General features: G+C 43.3%; 1 protein-coding gene across 2 annotated transcripts in view; it reads left to right on the forward strand.

The window, feature by feature from the left end:
- Positions 1-18611, forward strand: part of GCN1 (GCN1 activator of EIF2AK4) — a 38307-nt gene that overhangs the window by 10870 nt on the left and 8826 nt on the right. For both annotated transcript variants that reach the window (XM_079323103.1, XM_079323104.1), the window contains exons 19-48: positions 492-681; positions 795-919; positions 1238-1416; positions 1586-1679; positions 2151-2264; positions 2439-2637; positions 3071-3226; positions 5626-5807; positions 6042-6122; positions 6841-6984; positions 7655-7782; positions 7929-8118; positions 8495-8565; positions 9296-9461; positions 10387-10581; positions 10764-11010; positions 11475-11596; positions 11906-12020; positions 12467-12646; positions 12986-13206; positions 13888-13956; positions 14083-14221; positions 14330-14526; positions 14882-15024; positions 15796-15913; positions 16070-16285; positions 16560-16724; positions 17132-17293; positions 17741-17833; positions 18065-18208. In XM_079323103.1, coding sequence (XP_079179229.1) covers positions 492-681; positions 795-919; positions 1238-1416; positions 1586-1679; positions 2151-2264; positions 2439-2637; positions 3071-3226; positions 5626-5807; positions 6042-6122; positions 6841-6984; positions 7655-7782; positions 7929-8118; positions 8495-8565; positions 9296-9461; positions 10387-10581; positions 10764-11010; positions 11475-11596; positions 11906-12020; positions 12467-12646; positions 12986-13206; positions 13888-13956; positions 14083-14221; positions 14330-14526; positions 14882-15024; positions 15796-15913; positions 16070-16285; positions 16560-16724; positions 17132-17293; positions 17741-17833; positions 18065-18208 — 4545 coding nt within the window. The remainder of the gene's footprint in view (positions 1-491; positions 682-794; positions 920-1237; positions 1417-1585; positions 1680-2150; positions 2265-2438; positions 2638-3070; positions 3227-5625; positions 5808-6041; positions 6123-6840; positions 6985-7654; positions 7783-7928; positions 8119-8494; positions 8566-9295; positions 9462-10386; positions 10582-10763; positions 11011-11474; positions 11597-11905; positions 12021-12466; positions 12647-12985; positions 13207-13887; positions 13957-14082; positions 14222-14329; positions 14527-14881; positions 15025-15795; positions 15914-16069; positions 16286-16559; positions 16725-17131; positions 17294-17740; positions 17834-18064; positions 18209-18611) is intronic.

The following is an 18611-nucleotide window of genomic DNA, read 5'->3' on the forward strand; positions in this document are numbered from 1 at the left end:
GCTCCATATTCCAGTGTCAATGTCTGGGGTATGCCTGGTCTTCCCTACATGCATGGAAAAGACATATTCAAAATGTTTTGGGGATGAAGCTGTAGTTTTCCATATATTTTTATTATTTTAATGCAAATTTAATCTCTGTTGAAAGACCAAGTGCTTCATTTCTTTTTTGTATCTTGTTCTTTGGCCCTGGCTTGTACACTGCAGAAGTTGGGCATACTGTTCCCAGCCAGCTGGCTCAACCTTTTCCACAGTCTTTGCCAGAAGTGATCATTTTAGTTTTATTTTACCCTAGCTTCCCAAATCCAGCATAGTCCTCCATTCCTAATCTTACCACCGTCATCCCTGTGCTTTGGTTTTGCTGCTATCCCATATCCCCTTCTTTCCTTTGGAAACTTTGGGTTTTTGGTACTGACAGGGAGATAGCATTCAGCCTGGTGTTACTATGGGGAGGTGTGCTCAGGTCTCAGGAAGGTTTGATGTTGTTCACTCAGATTCTGCCTCATGAGGTGCTGGTGACAGAGGCAGGAGAGCTGTCGGAGCTGGGAAGGACATACATTCCCCCTCGTGTGCTGCATGAGGCCCTCTGTGTCATCTCCAGTGTGGCAGGGCTTGATGTGGACTCCTCTGAGCCAGAGAAGCTGGCCCTGGAGATGCTGCTGATGAGCCATCATCCATCTGTAGGTAAGTGCAGGGATAAGACTCTCATGGCCAATGTATGAGTCTTTATTGTACCTTTTTGTTATGTTGTGCCAGCAATCTGCTTCTTGTTTATTATGCTCATTTATTCTTGCTAGTGGCAGTGCAGCCAGGACTTTGGCCAGCCCTCCTCATCAAGATGAAGATAGACCCTAAAGACTTCATTACCAAACACCTGAATGACATCTTACCCAGGATCACCTCCTACACTCCAGAGAACCAGGTGATAAACTGCTTTCCTTGTGTTAGTTTTGGGAGATGTCTTGCAGGAGTTCAGTACTAGCTGGTCTATAAGGAAAGAGAGCTGTCTTAAAGGTGGGGAAGAGGAAGGTTAAACAAGAGTGTCTCTGGGGAAAAGGAGCTGGGATTTAAGAGGGAAAGAATGTACCAGCAAGTGAGTAGAATTTTAGATAAGGTTCAAATACCCACTGAACAATGAATTGGGGATTGGAATGTAATGGAGGCTGCCTCAGCAGGGCACACTTCTTGGAGACAATTTTAAGCAAGACTGGTTATATTTTTTCCTTCATGTTCCTGACAGTCATCCATGAATGCAGTGGGGTCTCTCTCCCTGCTTTCACCTGGCAGAGTGCTCCCACAGCTCATCAGCACCATCTCAGCATCAATGGAGAATCCAGCTCTGTGCCAGGTTACTCGAGAGGAATTTGCCATCATGAAGACACCGGAGGGAGAACTCTATGACAAATCTATAATACAGAGGTAAGTCTTCATAATTCCTTTGTGCATCTGAGGATTGATCACTGCTGATATTCTTGCCAGTGGGTGATTGGGTAGGTCAGATGCTCTTTCTGCACAGAAGTTCCTGGATTTTTATGCCTGGTCCTTAGTCCAGAGCAGTGCTGATTCTTTCTCTACTTTTCCTTCTCAGTGCTCAACAGGATAGTATGAAAAAGGCTAACATGAAGAGGGAGAACAAAGCTTATTCCTTCAAGGAACAAATCATTGAGCTGGAGCTGAAGGAGGTGAGTTGATGGTAAAAGGAATGCCAGGCTGGTCAAAATCTTTACTGAAAGACGTGTTGTTCCATGTCCCTTCTGCCGTGTGTGTGTGTGCTGGTGGGAAAGACTCTCTGAACTACTTGGAATACTTCTATCTGTATGTATCCCATTTTTTAAACAAAGGTTAACTTCTCTTAGCTCTGGGGAGAATGACAGACCATCCTCTGTAAATAACTGGACAGCACTTTTTAATGATTACAAATAATTTGTGAGCAATGTGGAGAAACTTTATGCTGCTAAAGGGACACCTAAGTGTTGTTAACCTGCTGATTTCCATTTTGTGTCTTTACTCAAGAGGGATATACTTGGAAGGATATTTTGATACTGTTTTAAAAATAAATTGCAAAAACCCCATTTCCAACTTGCTTGTCTGACTAATTGAAGGGCTGGTGTGTGTAGCTCCCAGATAATGATGACCATGGCTCTGTGTTGCAGGAGATAAAGAAGAAGAAGGGAATAAAAGATGAGGTGCAGCTGACGAGCAAGCAGAAGGAGCTGATGCACGCACAGCTGGAAAGGGAGGCTCAGATAAGGAAACGGCTGAAGGAAGTGAGTTTTGATTGTTTCAGCTCTGAGCCACCATGACCCCTATCACTTTGATAGAGAGAAAATAGTGTAGCAATCACCTCTTTGTTTCTGTTATTAGAAATGAGATCTAACAACCCATTTTTTTTCCCCTTGTAGCTTTTTTTATGGTAAACTCTTGAATTGTTTCTCTTACAGCTTGATAATGAGCTGGAAACAGCTTTAGGACTCCTGGACACTGTTATAAAGAAAAAGCCTCCTGGTCTCACTCAGTACATCCCTGGTCTCATCAGTTCCTTCTTGCCACTTTTTCGATCACCTTTGGCTGCTCCAAGGATTAAGAAGCCTTTTCTTTCCTTAGCTTCCTGTGTCATGCCTGCTCGACTGAAAACCTTTGGTGAGTATTTGCAGTTGCTGTTTAAGTGCAGGGTGTGTCATCTTGATGGTGGTGAAAATTCTTACAGACCATTGGATCATGACCATGTACCACAGAAAGTCAAGAGGAATAAACACCTGGAACAGTGCTTAGGGGAATGACTGATTTCCCAGAAATCCTACTGCTGGGTAGGACTGGGACCAAAGACAAGGATTTGTCTGGTCAGTGACCAGCTCTGAGGAGATGGTCACTGTGGGAACATCTTCCCTGTGCAGTTTGGAGGGTGTGAGTGTAACTCACACACTGTGTGAAGGAATCTGTGCCATGACAGCCCTGGGCTGAGTTTCCTGCTCTGAGCCTTGTTGCAGTTCTTGGCTCTGTGTTCCTGGGGCTTTTCCTCTCGAGAAATCTTTTGGTTCATCCCTCTCCTGGATTCTTTATCCTTCCATTCCAGGTACTCTGGTAAGCCATGTGACCCTGCGCCTGCTGAAACCCGAGTGTGAGTTAGATGAGTCCTGGTGTCAGGAGGAGCTGCCTGTTGCTCTGAACAGAGTGGTCAGTTTGCTGCATGCCCACACCATTCCCAGCCGAACCAGCAAGGGAGAGCCAGGTAGGAGATGTGCTAGATGTGGTATATCCTGCTGACACTGCCTCCACCTCCCATCACTGTCAACTGCTTCAGTTTCCAGAGTTTGTATTGTATTTTGCAAACAAAACTTCACTTTTTTAATTGGATAGCTTTTCATAGATATAAAATACTTTAAAGGTTTTTATCTGCTGGTTGTAGTAGAAGTGATGTTGCAACTGTAGTTAAGTGTAGAAGTGAAATAACAGTATTTTTTCTTAAAATGGTTCATACAGAAATAATAGAGTCAAATTAAGGCTCATTTTTGCCAAGGACAGTCCTGCCTTTCAATACCACTTAGCATAAGGGATTCAGTGAGACTAAGTGGAGAGACAAAATAATTGCTTGTTATCTGTGGTCACAGCAGTGAAATGCCCATGGCCTCTGCTTGTTTGCTGTGTAGTGCTGCAGTTCATGAATATTTTATAGTGGCATGATTGTAGAAAGAGCAGTTCTCTCCACTCTGAAGAACATGAAGGCAAGCAATGTTTTCACAGTGCAAGGCAATGATTTGAATTAAAGTAAACCTTTTTTCTTGACCTTTTTTTTTCTTTAATTTTATTTCCTGGAGTTAGTTTTAATTTAGGTTGCTTCCAGAATCTTCTTCACAGTGGAGTGCACAAGTAGCTGTGAAGAAGATAACAGTACAGAAGAGGAGGGTTGGTGGGTCCTTGGCTGTCTCAGGGTGTATTCCAGGGATGGAGGTGGTTCACTTCACCTAGACTTTGGAGCTGTTCATCAAATAACCTAATTAAAAGCTGCTGTGGTGTATATTTTTAAGGGAAATATGGGATTCTGTTTGGTCCCTGAGCCCCATAGTTAAGTTTTCTTGCAGTTCAGTGGTGTGGCTGTGGCACATGTCACTGTCACAGCTGACCAGTGGCCATGTTGATCACCACTTCAGTGCTGAACATCTCAATGATGATTTGGTGTCTCCACTGTGCAATTTTTTGCCCTAGTAGGTGCACATTCATTAACATTTGAATAATTTTCCTGGCTTATTTGCAGAAAATGGTGGAAGTATTTTCAGTCCTTCAGGATTTCCTATATTGCTTAACTAAATTAATATCTAATTATTTTTTTCCACTTTTGCAAGGGAAGGGCAGTAGTTTCCACAGAACTTTCTTAGACAAGTCATACTATATTCCCAAAGGATTTTTCCTCAATTTCAGAGTTCTTTGGAATGTACTTGTGTGATATGGTTTAGTAGAGATTAATTTCTTAGGTTACTATGAGACCTAAGAGACATCATGCCTCCTTGTAATGTGGATGATAGAATTTGTCATTCACTGCCAAAGTGCCAAGATATGTCCTATAATCTTTTTTTGTGTTGGTCAATATCAGCTACTGTGTAAATAGAACATTTTTCTTCTGTACTAAAGCTTTCTCCCTCCTGCTATGTATAGAGGGACAGTGGTTTAAGACTAAAAATATCCAGCCAGTAATTAAAAAAGAAAAGTGTAAAAGCAAACAGAGAGAAAAATCCCACATGAGAAATAGAGAGGGTTTTACTGAAGCTGTTCATGTTAAATAGGTGCTCAGAATGTGTTTGGGATTTAATATTTCTCCTTTGAACCACTTTTGCAGTATTTTTGCCCTACATAAGCTGACTAATACTGCAGTATTGTATCTGCAATGCTCTTCATCTGCATTTAGAAATTGAAACATTCTCTGTCAGCACGGATAGGATATAGAAAGAAAATGTTTTCCATAGACACCTGATACTTGAATAATAACTGGACTAATGAAGAACTGGAAGGAACTTTTGTTATATGCTATAGCTGAGGCCCTGTAAAAAGGAAGGAGCAAAATCTTTTAACAACAGGAATCCAAAAGCTTTGGTTTTTCCAGGAGGGGAAGAGAGTTGAAGCTTGCACCAGAGTTAGAAGGGTTTAATTCTCAGGGATCCAGCTGAAGGCTGGAATGACAGCTGGTTAGCTAGGTTGGTAGGAAATGTTTAGAGGAAATGCAGTTGACAAACAGGGCCTTGCTTTGGGACAAATGAACTTTTTAAGTGTCTTGTCTAATTCACTGAATTGTTTCAATTTCATTCACAGTATGTATTTCTATACTCTTGAGGCTTTGTAATTTGGAATCTAATGTGACTTCAATTGGTGCTAGGTAGAATCAGAGATTCATTCTGGTTGGAAAAGACCCTTAAGATCATCAAATCCTACCCTTAACCTAACACTGAAGTGCCAAAAGTCACTGTTGGAGCTGCACTGTTGCTGCTGTTAAGTGTCAAATGCATCTTTGTGCATGAGGCTGAAGCTTGGCCATATCTATTATGAACTACTCAAGTGTACATTTTATATCAGTCAGTATTATCAACTGAGTCATGGGAGGATCAGCTGTGTTCACAGAATGGTTTTTCCTCTTCATAGGTGCTGCCCCATTATCGGCTCCAGCATTTTCCTTAGTCTTTCCTCTTCTGAAGACAGTTATGATTGAGACACCCCATAACAGTGAAGACAAGGAGGAATTCCTGGTCAAGATTCTGCAGATTCTTACAGTCCATGCTCAGCTGAGATCATCAGGAAATGGCCAATCCTTGTTGGTGGATGAGGTGAGAGCTCTGGGGTCAGATGACTCCTTCAGATGAGCCATGGGATAAACCAGCTGATGTGTAAACTGGACAAAGCAGAATTCTCCAAGTTAGAGTTAACTGCATAGGATTGTTTTCTGCCATGGATTTTGGTACCTGTCCAGCCCTAGGTTTTGACTGGGATTTTTTAAGGAGTGTCATACATAGGTAAAGCACAAGATAAAAGTGTTTTTCCTTTCTCCCTCTACCTTCCAGAATGGCCCAGAGCTGCTGCCCCGCAGGGACATGCTGGTTCTGCTGACCCGGGTGATAGGAACAGGCTCTCCACGCTTACAGGTGAGTGCTCAGCTTCATAACCACAGTCAGGGTTCTCCCTAAGTTTCATCAGCATCTAAATGAGGGAAATGGACCAACCGCTTTAAGTCTCTGATGCTGGTGGTTGATTCATTCTCAGGTTTCTTCTGTGTTTATGGTGTTCTTGGATTAAAATGTCTGCATTTTTTATCCTATGGGTTTTATTGCACCAAATATATTCTCCAGTCTTCCAGAGGTGACAATTTTTCTTTCTCTAAGGCCTTGCTCTTCCAGATAAGCTCAGTAGTCTCTCCTCTGAGTGTACGTTGTTGCTACAAACTGTAACTTCTTCCTATTGTATCCATAAGAAGGAGCTAGGTCTAGCATGTGAGACAAGCACGAGGTTCAAAAGAGTGGCTCCTTGCCTTTTTATTGCATGGTGGTGGCAGGGCAAAAGAGGAAGCGCATCTCAGGTCTTGGCTTTTTCTAGGAAAGGGTCAGGGAGGGGATTTCTGGCCGTCTGCCAATAGGATAAGGGACAGGAGGGGACAGGTAAGACCTTCCTTATACCTCTGGTATCGGATTACAACACGTTGTAAGGGGTGAGGTGGCAGAAAGGTCAATAATAAAAAGCAAAGAGTTGGGCTGAACTTGTCACGTCGGTTTTGTCACTGTTGTTTGGGGGTTTCTTCTGCCGTGTTAGTGCTCTGCCAGCAGCCAGGCTGTGGCTGTGTGACTGTGGCTGTGTGTGCTGCTGCAGGTGCTGGCCTCGGAGGCGCTGGCGGCGCTGTGTGCCAGCAGCAGCGGGGAGGACGGCTGTGCCTACGCCGAGCAGGAGGAGATCGACGTGCTGCTGCAGGCGCTGCAGGCCCCCTGCATGCACGTCCGGGATGCGGCTCTCAGGGTAGGTGGGACTCACTCAGGGGCACACAAATGCCTTTTTTGGGAGGTGAATCTTCCCTTGCTTCAGCTGTGATGTCAGGCTTTGGGCAGTGTGGCAGAGGCAGTATGAACAGTAATGCTCCAAGTCATGCTCTTTGTGCTGGATTTATCTGCAGAAAGGTTTATCACACCCTTGTTTCATTAAAAGCGGTATAATTAATTAGGACTACCTAACACCTTCTGTTTACAATTGGATACAGCTTAGGCCTAAAGAGAGAAGCTGTGAAAAAAATCCTGTCTGTGCTAGGCCTTGTTATTGGAAAGCTTCAGGCTTAGTCACTTCTGAGAACATAGAAAGAAAAACTTCAAGGGTGCTTGGTGTTCTTTGCCGTGAAACAAATTCCATTTTAGCCCTCCTGAGCTGTCTTGTTGGTCCTTAAAAGCAGAACAGATTGTAGTCACCAGAGCCTCTCTGCAACTACCTGTGGAGTTGAACAAACTCACTGTTCTTGAGTCCCACCTACTAGCAATAGGAAGTAATTGATCACCATGGGCAGTGTAAGGCACAAGCAAACATGAATTTTGACACTTCCAACCACTGAAAGCTTGACTTGCCAAAAGTTTTAAGTGTTTTAAAGCATCTGTTTCTAAAAATCAGATCCTTGCACTGATTTTCCTGTTAACTAACTCAGGGACTGATGGAGCTCCAAATGGTTCTACCCACCCCAGACAGTGATGAGAAGAATGGACTGAACCTGTTGCGTCGCCTCTGGGTAGTAAAGTTTGATGTTGAAGATGAGATTCAGAAGCTGGCAGAGAGGTAAGGGTTCTTCTTTGTTGATTGGGTTTTAGGGGGACCTCTTCTCTGCCCACAGCTGGAGGGCAGCTGTAGGTGACTCCAGTTGTACATGTGGCAGTGGCTTCCTTGCTGAAGGGTGACCCATCCCCTGTGTGTGTGTGCTGCAGGCTGTGGGAGTCCATGGGTCTGGAGCTGCAGCCTGACCTGTGTTCCCTGCTGATCAAAGATGTCATCTATCACGAAGAGGCAGTGCGACAGGCAGGGGCTGAGGCTCTTTCCAGAGCTGTAGCTCAGTACCGAAAGCAAGCAGCAGAGGTCATGAGCAAGCTCACAGAGATCTACCAGGAGAAACTCTATGTAAGTACTTTTGCCCTAAGGGGTTGACAGGCATGAGCTGCTGCTTTATTTTCTGTTAGTCACTTTTCCTTTTGTCTGTCCTGAAGATGTGCATTGAATCTACTGTTGTCTTGTTTGAGCTCAGCAAAGACATCAGTGTCTTGAACTTCATGTTCTCAGCCCCTAATGGCACCATTGGACAGGTGGGAGGGGTGCCTTAGAGGATACAGAAAGACTGTGGTCAGTGTCAACTAAAGCAATTTTGACCCCAAACTTGCTTGTTTTTTTACCTTGTTCTTCTGCTACCTGCATGTGTATACTTACAGGTATAGTTGACAAATTCTCTGCATGCCTATCCTTGGAAAAGGCATTTTAATGAAATCTTTTCTCCTTACAGAGGTCACCTCCAGTTTTGGATGCTTTGGGACGAGTGATATCTGAATCACCACCTGACCAGTGGGAAGCAAGGTACAGTCATATTCAGATAGATCTCATCACTTCTGTGCATCCAAATTAAATGGTTTTGATTTTTATCTAGAAGGACAAATTACATTCAATTGTATTGACTTGCTGTTTTCATGTGTCCTTCTGGAAGAGAATATTTCTGCCCTGCAAGCAAACTGGGGGCAGGCAGAACTCCATCAAAATATTGGATGCTGAGATCTCTATGTCCTGATAAAAACAGTGTCTTTCCCTCTCAGACTGTCTGATTTTTGTCTTACTGTGTTCCCATCTCTGTGTGGGCCACTGATTGTTTCAAGAGCAGCAGTGCAAGCCTTAATGAACTGGCCAAATTCCAGTTTGGATAATTACTTTCTGTTTACTTGTATGTTCTGTACAGGTTTAATTGGAGATCATCTTGTTTGCTGCTTGTATTGAGCTAATCTGTCCTTTAATGCTAATGTACCTTGTTGTAAAGCTGCTGCATTTCAGCAGTAGTTGAAATGATCCTGATGTCAAAGTTGGCTTAAGTATCCCTAAAGCTTAATTGAGATAAAAGCTATTATATGGCTGAGGGATTGTTGTCCTTGTGGGAGTCTGAAGCATGGAGTTATGTAACGAAATACACAGAGGCATTTTGTTTCCATAATGGTTCTTGCTCTCAGTTTCTGTAATTGCTGCTGATAGCAAATGTGATTGTGAGCTCTCAGTTCTGTGAGAAGTCAGTAAGGTCACAGGCTCATCACCTTCTTCACAGGTGTGGCATAGCACTGGCCCTTAACAAGCTCTCAGAGCACCTGGACAGTTCTCAGGTGAAGCCCCTCTTTCAGTTTTTTGTGCCTGATGCTCTGAATGATCGCAGCCCTGAGGTCAGGAAGTGCATGTTGGATGCAGCTCTTTCAACACTCAACACTCATGGCAAAGTAAGTCTGAATGTTTCTGTCTCTATCAGTGGAAAAAAGATGTAATGGATATGTAGGTACTGTGTTGAAGCCTATAGATTTTTATTATCAAAAGGAATTTTTTATAAATTTCTTAGAGATTGCTGTTACTTGTAACAGCTGAAAGCTTTCATTTGGGAACTTTTGTGTTCAGAATTGTTCTGTTAGTGTCTAATGTTGACTAAGTGTGGTTCATCCCTGTCATTGCTATAAAATGGAATATCCCTGGATGAGCTGGAGTTAAAATGGTATAAAACTAGAGGAATAAAAGTAAAATCAGATCACAGATCTTTCAATCCTGTGAGGATGAGAATTCTTTTTCAGGCTTCATGCAAAGCAAAACATGAAATCATGCTGATTGTTGGGTTAATTAAACTTAAAACATTGAGGGACTGAGGCCCATTCTTCTCCCTGCCAGCTCTTCCCCTCAGTGTCAGATGGGGAAGGTGTGCAGGATGTGAACTGCTCATCTTCTGATTTCCTCATATGTGCCAGTCACTTCTGGACAGATGCCTGTATTCTTTAGTTTAGCCCAAGACAATTCATTGTGTTTCTTAGAAAAACAGTGTGAAGTTAGTTTGATGTTTCTGCTTTCCCTTGGCAAATGGGGTAAGCAGAGGAGTGGGCACTGATTTTCAGGCCTGGGAGCTTGGGTTGCTTCTGGCAGAACAGCATGCTGGCAGGCTTGGGGATTCTAATTTTGAAGAGCTAATTTCTCTCTAGCAGGAAATATTTGTTGCCTGTTGGGATGGTACAAGGTTTTATGTGATGTGACACATGAAATGAACTGTAAATACAGTGCGATTGTTCAGTTGTTGGCTCAGAGAAGAACAAACAAGTCCACTGAGCATAGCAAATCTCATTCTGAGTGGACTCTAGTGGCAAGTTCTGTGGTTTTGTTTTTCAGGACAATGTTAACTCTCTCTTGCCAGTGTTTGAAGAATTCCTGAAAAATGCTCCTAATGATGCCAGTTATGATGCTGTCAGGCAAAGCGTGGTCATTCTCATGGGGTCACTGGCAAAACATCTGGACAAGAGTGACCCTAAAGTGAAACCAATTGTTGGCAAACTGATAGCAGCCTTGTCCACCCCATCTCAGCAGGTAGGTGCCTTTGGGAGGAGCTGTCAGGTTCCACACAGAGGCAGAGTAACACCAGTATACTGTTAGGGATGGCAGAGAGATGAAAAATGGTGACAGAAGGGTTTCACTAGGGGTGCATTCCAGGGGAATTTATATTAGTAATGACTGTTTTGTGATCTGGTGGCTGATGGATTGTTTTACAGGTTCAAGAGTCGGTGGCAAGCTGTTTACCACCTCTAGTGCCTGCAATTAAGGAGGATGCAGGAGGAATGATCCAGAAGCTGATGCAGCTGCTGTTGGAGTCTGATAAGTACGCAGAGCGCAAAGGTGCAGCCTATGGTCTGGCAGGCCTGGTGAAGGGCCTGGGCATCCTGTCTCTGAAGCAGCAGGAGATGATGACCACGCTGACTGATGCCATCCAGGACAAGAAGAACTTCCGCCGGCGGGAGGGTGAGGGACAGGAGCTTTTCCCTCCAGATATTTAGCATTTCTCTTGTACCTGCTGCCATTGTGGTCAGTGAAGGTCCTGCAGCCCTGTGTTTGGTTTAACTACATTTGTTTTACTAAAGTTTGGCAAGAAAGAAATGGGAAGTATCTCTTCTGAGGTGTTGGTTGTGTATAGTGTCCCAAAATTGCTTGATGCACATTGTGGTGGAAGAAGGATTTCTAGTCCTAGACCATATGGATGTACCCCCCTCTCCTGTTTCCAAAGGCAGGTGTTGCTGGGGGAGAGCTCCTTTTCTGAGGCCAGAAATCCCTACTACAGCACAAGCCACAAGGGCAAGAAATCAAGAGCCTTTCAGCAGTCAGATTTGAGTGCTTTTGGAACAATATTTGGCAGATTGTATCTTCTTTTCCCATCCTCCTTAAATGAAGTTGTATTTTCCTCTGACTGTCCTTTTTTGGGTGTTTAGGGGCTCTGTTTGCCTTTGAGATGCTGTGCAGCATGCTTGGGAAGCTGTTTGAGCCCTATGTGGTTCATGTGCTGCCTCACCTGCTGCTTTGTTTTGGAGATGGGAACCAGTACGTGCGAGAGGTAAGGTGCCTTAAATTTCTGCTATCACAGAGTATTAAAAAACCCAGATGGAATGGATATGGATGTGAATCCTGTTTGTAATGGGGCAAATAGAGAAGGTGACCTATCCCTTGAGATACTACTAATAACAATTTGATCTTCTTAGTAACTGAAAGCATCTGATTTCATTGGCCATTAATTGGGAGCTACTTAGTCAGCTGCATCATTTTACTGAGACACTATTTACATGAAGGCTTTGTTCCCAGAGAGTCTCAGAGGAAGGAAAACAGAGTTGTGTCACAATTTGTAAGTGTTCTCTTCTCCTTGGAGGCTGCAGATGACTGTGCCAAAGCTGTAATGAGCAATCTGAGTACTCATGGAGTGAAGCTGGTTTTGCCATCACTTCTTGCGGCACTAGAAGAGGAATCTTGGAGAACTAAAGCTGGTATGGACCAATATGTGCCTGATGTGACCCACAGTTCTCTTTGCTGTCATGCCCCTTGTGTATTCCTTCATCCCTACAGATGGCCATGATGGTGTATTGTCTTATAATATTGTGGAGCTTCTCCAGCTTTTTACAGCTGTTCCATGACATATTTGAGTAACCTTTTTCCCCTGGTATATTCGAGGGACAGTTTATATCCTGCCTCTATAGTTGTACTTCAGAACCTGGAATTTTCTTAACACATTCCTTTTCCCTTGTACAAAAGAAAACTAAATTTTGGTGTCTTTAAGTGACAAAGAGCGACTACATGCATTTCAGCCTTTCTTTGTGTTCTCTGACTGGTATATTTGAGTTTGAAGTAAATGTGATCATCATCACATGTCACTTCTTAATGTTGTGTTTTGTCTTTTCTGTTGTCTTTTTTTCTTGGTGTACTTTGTTCACAGGGTCAGTGGAACTGCTGGGGGCTATGGCATACTGTGCTCCCAAACAACTGTCTTCCTGTTTACCCAACATTGTGCCCAAACTCACTGAAGTGCTGACAGATTCCCATGTGAAGGTGCAGAATGCAGGGCAGCAGGCTCTCAGGCAGATTGGATCTGTCATCAGGAATCCAGAGATCCTAGGTAAGACCTGTGTACATCTCTAATGTCCTGATGTGACTGTGGTTTATAAAAACAAGGTTTAGGTTCACGGTTTTTAGGATTAAATGCAAATCTGTATAAAAATGAAACGAATCCTACAGAAGTATAACATGAAAGCTTAGCAGCAGCTGTCTGCTTCCAGGCTTTTGAAATGTTCCTGTCCATTTTTTCAACTGATGTTAATGAAGTTTCCCCTGTCCTTGTGCTGCTTGTTGCTTTAGAAGAACGTAAAACATCCCATGAGAGCGCACCAGCTCATCCTGACACATTTTTGGTTTATATACAAATAAAGTCTTTTCTTGCCTTTTTAAAAATATTCAGCAATTGCTCCAGTTCTATTGGATGCTCTGACTGACCCCTCCAGGAAGACTCAGAAGTGTTTGCAGACTCTGCTGGATACCAAGTTTGTCCATTTCATTGATGCTCCATCCTTAGCCCTGATCATGCCAATTGTTCAGAGAGCTTTCCAGGATCGTTCCACAGACACCAGGAAAATGGCTGCCCAGATCATTGGGAACATGTACTCCCTGACTGACCAGAAGGTACAGTGCTAAAAATGCCCTCTGACTGTATTCTAATTGATGACTGTGACAAGCACTAGAGGGAGTTTATTTGGCTTGGAAATGTTGCTGTTAAGGTAGAAAATACTAGCTTCCATGCAGCTTCTTAATTGAATGTGTATAAATGAGCGGATGACTATAAGGATAGTGACAGTTCTCAGATCCTTAATTCTGTTGTCTTTGATCATCTAGTTATTACCAGTTTATTCCTGCAAAAAGGTCTTGTAATTTTTACCATATAAGAAATGCCTTAACAAAAAACAAGTGAAACACAGATCAGCTGCTAACAAATGGGTCCAGGGTTTGTTTGAAAAGTATTTATAGGACCTGACTCTAGGCTAAAGATCTGTGTTTAATTTTTGTGCTGTTACTCTCTACATATAAACCTTGTGTAAATGTTAAGTGTTGGATTTTCCTAAGACACAAGCTGCTGGGTTGTGAGTGAGCATTAAAAAGGCTTTGAGTGATCTGCACAGAACTGGTGTTTCTTGGACTTGCAGAATAATTCACTATGCTTGTCTGCAGTGTTGCAAGAGCAGCTAATTAAACTCTCAGGCTGTTAAGGATATTTGCTGATTATAAGGGTTGACTGTCCTTTACATGAAGGTGACTGTTTTCTCCCATTTTGAATCTGGTTCTGACTTTTTGGGTTCTTTGTTTTAGGATCTGGCTCCATACCTACCCAGTGTAACACCCGGACTGAAGGCCTCTCTGTTGGATCCTGTACCTGAAGTAAGTTTTGTACAAACACAGTTTGTCTTCCAGTGCATTAGGTTAAACATTGTCCTGCCCAGTCTGGCAGATCTGTAGCACCTTTGACTGGACATTTTGCAGATCTCTGTTTCTCTTGGCTGTTAGGTGCGCACAGTGTCTGCAAAGGCCCTGGGGGCCATGGTGAAGGGTATGGGAGAGTCCTGCTTTGAGGATTTGTTGCCATGGCTGATGGAGACACTGACATATGAGCAGAGCTCAGTGGATCGTTCTGGTGCTGCTCAAGGTGGGGACAGCTGTGTGTGAGCACTGAGCTCAGGTTTTCTCATATTAAATCAGACTAGCTGCTTGTTTCTTGTGTGTATCAGCTCCTTTCCCTGCTTTTTTCCTCCAGGTCTGGCTGAAGTTATGGCTGGTTTGGGGGTAGAAAAGCTGGAGAAACTTATGCCAGAGATTGTAGCAACTGCCAGTAAAGTGGATATTGCTCCACATGTACGAGATGGTTATATCATGATGTTCAACTACCTGCCAATTACCTTTGGAGACAAGTTCACTCCCTATGTTGGTCCCATCATTCCTTGTATCCTTAAGGTATGTAGCAATACTGAAGAATTTTATTTATCAGAGAATAAAAAGAAGCCTCCAGAATATTTTAAGTATCATTTTCAATTACTGTGGGATGTACAGAGACTTGTCCAGCTGGTTGGACTATTGGAAAAAAATGGAATTTAAACTTTTAAGTTATTTCTTCTAAGTTATTGGCTTGCTGTCTTTTACTTGTGGTCACTAGTCATTTTTTTGAAGTCATCTTTGTGCATTCACAACTCTGTAGTTCATTCAGTTTTCACGGTGGAGAGAGAAAACACTGGTTTGTTCTCCTGCTGTTGCTTGTGTGAGTTGTGCTGAAAGGCTGAGTTCTCAGAGCCCCTTTTGTGGCTGTGTGCAGGCCCTGGCAGACGAGAACGAGTTTGTGCGGGACACGGCGCTGCGCGCGGGGCAGCGAATCATCAGCATGTACGCCGAGACTGCCATTGCTCTGCTCCTGCCACAGCTCGAGGATGGGCTCTTTGATGACCTGTGGAGGATAAGGTAAGGCAGAACCAGCTCAGCCATAAACATTTCCCTTTCATGCTTGAACAACTGGTGTGATTTAGGCTCTGTGTTGCTCCTCAAAAAAATGCAGATACCTCCTGTGAAGCAAAATCAATTTTCTCTTTTTGCTTGTTGATTTGAGTATGATGCCTTACAGCACTTGAGTCTGCAAAGCTCTGCCAGACTGCATCAGGTTTCCTACTACCTGCAGAGCATTCATGCTGGATTATTAATTCTGGTGGTGACTCTGAAATGCACTTCCAAGGCAGTTGATGTGGCAATATTTAGCCCTTGTGTACTGTTTTTCATTTATCCAAATGCTGAGCAAGTTATTGTTCTCCTGTGGATGAAAATGAGCAGTGGAGCACTCACAGCCAATAGCAGTTGCTCAAGAATTAGCTGCACTAAATGATTTGTGTGAGCTGAGTGCTGCTAAGTACTTGTACCCCAGGTGAATGTTGTTTGGCTTAGACAGATGCAGGCAATGTCTTGTTCCTTTTTAGAGTCAAGGCTATTCTGGGATTCATTGCTTTAATTTGAAAATTCTCTCAGCCATTCCATTTTGGAATTCACTTCATCCCTTTCTCCTCATCATGCTGCTTTCAGCCACCTTGGCAGACTGATTTACACATCAGCCCATGCAGCATTTCAGTGCAGACCCAGCTGTGCTTCACATTTGGCTCCAGTCTGTAGCTGATGTCCTGTCAGAATTGGACAGGTATTGCCTGAGTGCCCTGTTTGTAACACTTGACTTGCTCCTGTTGCCAGGTTTAGCTCAGTTCAGCTCCTTGGAGATCTTCTATTCCATATCTCAGGAGTCACTGGAAAAATGACCACAGAAACAGCCTCAGAGGATGACAACTTTGGAACAGCCCAGTCAAACAAGGTAAAGCTTGTTTGTTGTACCTTTATTTTTTTCCAAATTCTCCTATTTTAAATCAGCATGGACAACCTTCTGGAAAGACACACTGAATAATCATGTATTCTGTTCTTTTTATAGATTTCAGGGGCAGATGATACAATTCTTGCTCTCTCTTTCCAGGCTATCATTAATGCCCTGGGGGTGGAGAGGAGGAACAGGGTGCTGGCAGGGCTGTACATGGGCCGCTCGGACACGCAGCTGGTGGTGCGCCAGGCCTCCTTACACGTCTGGAAAATCGTCGTGTCCAACACTCCTCGCACGCTGAGGGAAATCCTGCCAACCCTCTTTGGGCTGCTGCTGAAATTCCTGGCCAGCACTTGTGCAGATAAGCGAACGGTGAGGAATTAACTTGTCCCTTTCTGATGCTGCAGGTGGCTGTAGAAAATAACTCATGAGAAACACAAGATAATTCTTCATTATAAGCCATCTTCTGAGCATGAGCATGCCTGAGTTCTGTTTGCTGAAGGCAATTGTGATTGTGATGACAGTAAAACTGTTTTTGATGGTTATTTGTAATACTGCTTCTATGGTCAAAAGTGAACATTTGTTCACAGTTCACCTTCTAAAGTTTTATAAAAAAGGAAAATAATTAATACGTTTTTGGGGACAGGTTGCAGCACGGACATTAGGAGACCTTGTCCGAAAGTTAGGGGAGAAGATCCTTCCTGAAATCATTCCTATCCTGGAAGATGGACTGAGATCAGACAAGAGTGATGAGAGGCAAGGAGTCTGCATCGGTTTGAGCGAGATCATGAAATCAACCAGCAGGGATGCGGTGAGTCACATGTGCCAGGTGCAATTCCTGTTTTCCCAGGTATTGGTGTTATGGTGCAGGTACTGCACTTGAGACAGAAAAATGCACCTAGTGCTGCACTTGTTCTGTGCTCTGAAATCAGGGCCTTGTAACTAACACTGAGTTGCTGCTCAGGCAGGTTGTGTGAATTTGTATCAGTAAATTTAAAGATTGCCTTTTATGAGATATAATACTATAAGTCTTCCACTAGGTAGCCTTAGAGCACTGCAGCTATTTGTGCTGATGGATCCTGCTTTTCTTCCAATATTATTCCTAGCAAACTGCAGTGTAGTTTCAGTTGTGCAAATTCTGCATTTTTCACTGCTTTGCTGAGACATGCATGTCTGTTGTGCTTTAAATGTTCTGTAATTTTATCTCTTCATCTACAGGTACTGCTTTTCTCTGAGTCCCTGGTTCCTACAGTGAGAAAAGCACTGTGTGACCCTCTGGAAGAAGTTCGAGAGGCTGCAGCCAAAACATTTGAACAGCTGCACTCAACAATTGGCCATCAAGCTCTTGAAGACATCCTGCCTTTCTTGCTGAAGCAGCTGGTGAGCATTGCTCAGCATTAGTCAACAACCTGATTAATGATGTTGTGGGACAAGTTTTGAATAATTAACTTAAAAGAGACAGAGGATTGCAGTGACAGACCTTCCAGGGACTGGCAGCAGTATTTTGTTTCCTCCTGGAGTCATACTAACCAGTGGTGGGGAAGATCTTGTGGCTTAAGCCTAGGCCTAAGAATTGCTACACCTGGCTCTGTGGTATAATTGCCATTGCCACCTGATGAAGTTTCATGCCTGAAATGGAAAATCTGATACAACAGAAGAGCTTGGTTTGGGTTTTGCTAGGTACTATGAGAATATGAAAACATTTTTTAATAGAAGATGGACTTGGTTTTGTTTTCATGATCACATGGAAAATTGTCCCTTGAAACAGGCTTATCTTGGTGTATCACAGATCATTTCTCAGGTTTGTCTCTTTCTCTTTCCTTGTAGGATAATGAAGAGACAGCTGACTTTGCTGTGGATGGTCTTAAACAAGTTATGGCTGTCAAGAGCCGTGTGGTGCTGCCTTACTTGGTGCCAAAGGTACAATGGGAAATAAATTTTAAACTTCATATCTCTGCTGTTTCCTCTGCTTGCTGCCAATTTTCGTTGGACCAATATGGCAAAAGGAAGTGGATAGTCTGAAATTTTGATTTTGTGCTCAAACCATTTTTGGCTTGTGATGCATAAATATTTCATGTTGTAGAGAAAGTGAGACTCCTGAAAAAACTTTCTGCTTGTCTCAATTTTGGGTGTTATTTTTTATTTTTGTAGCTGACTACCCCCCCAGTGAACACCAGGGTGCTGGCTTTCCTCTCCTCAGTGGCAGGGGATGCTCTGACACGGCACTTGAGCGTCATCCTGCCTGCCATGATGTCTGCACTCAAAGAGAAGCTGGGCACCAGTGAAGAGCAATTGGCAAGTAGCACAGCTCAGCTCTTTGTTGTGACAGGTTGCCTGAAGATAGTGCACCAGGTTTACTTCCCAGCCCAGAATCTGTGTTTTCTAGATTCACAGATTGCATGTTTAATTCAGTCCATTAGCTTCTCCAGGATGAGTCTTTTTGCCTGGTGGCATATTGTGAGGCAAAAAACGTATGCTTTCCAGATCTATTTGTATCCATTTAAAAGTCTCCTTGGCCTGCTACAAGATACAATTCTCAGTTTACTTATTCATGGAGAACTGCCAGAAAGTCTAGTTAACTTTGTATTTATTCTTGGTGTAGAAGACTGAGAGATTAAAGGGCTGCTGGGAGGAAATCTCCTATTTTGCATGCTGCAGTCTTCCCGTACTGCTTTCCAAAACATCTGGTGTTTGGACT

This window comes from Erithacus rubecula (genome assembly GCF_903797595.1).
Source record: "Erithacus rubecula genome assembly, chromosome: 19".
Classification (NCBI taxonomy): domain Eukaryota; kingdom Metazoa; phylum Chordata; class Aves; order Passeriformes; family Muscicapidae; genus Erithacus; species Erithacus rubecula.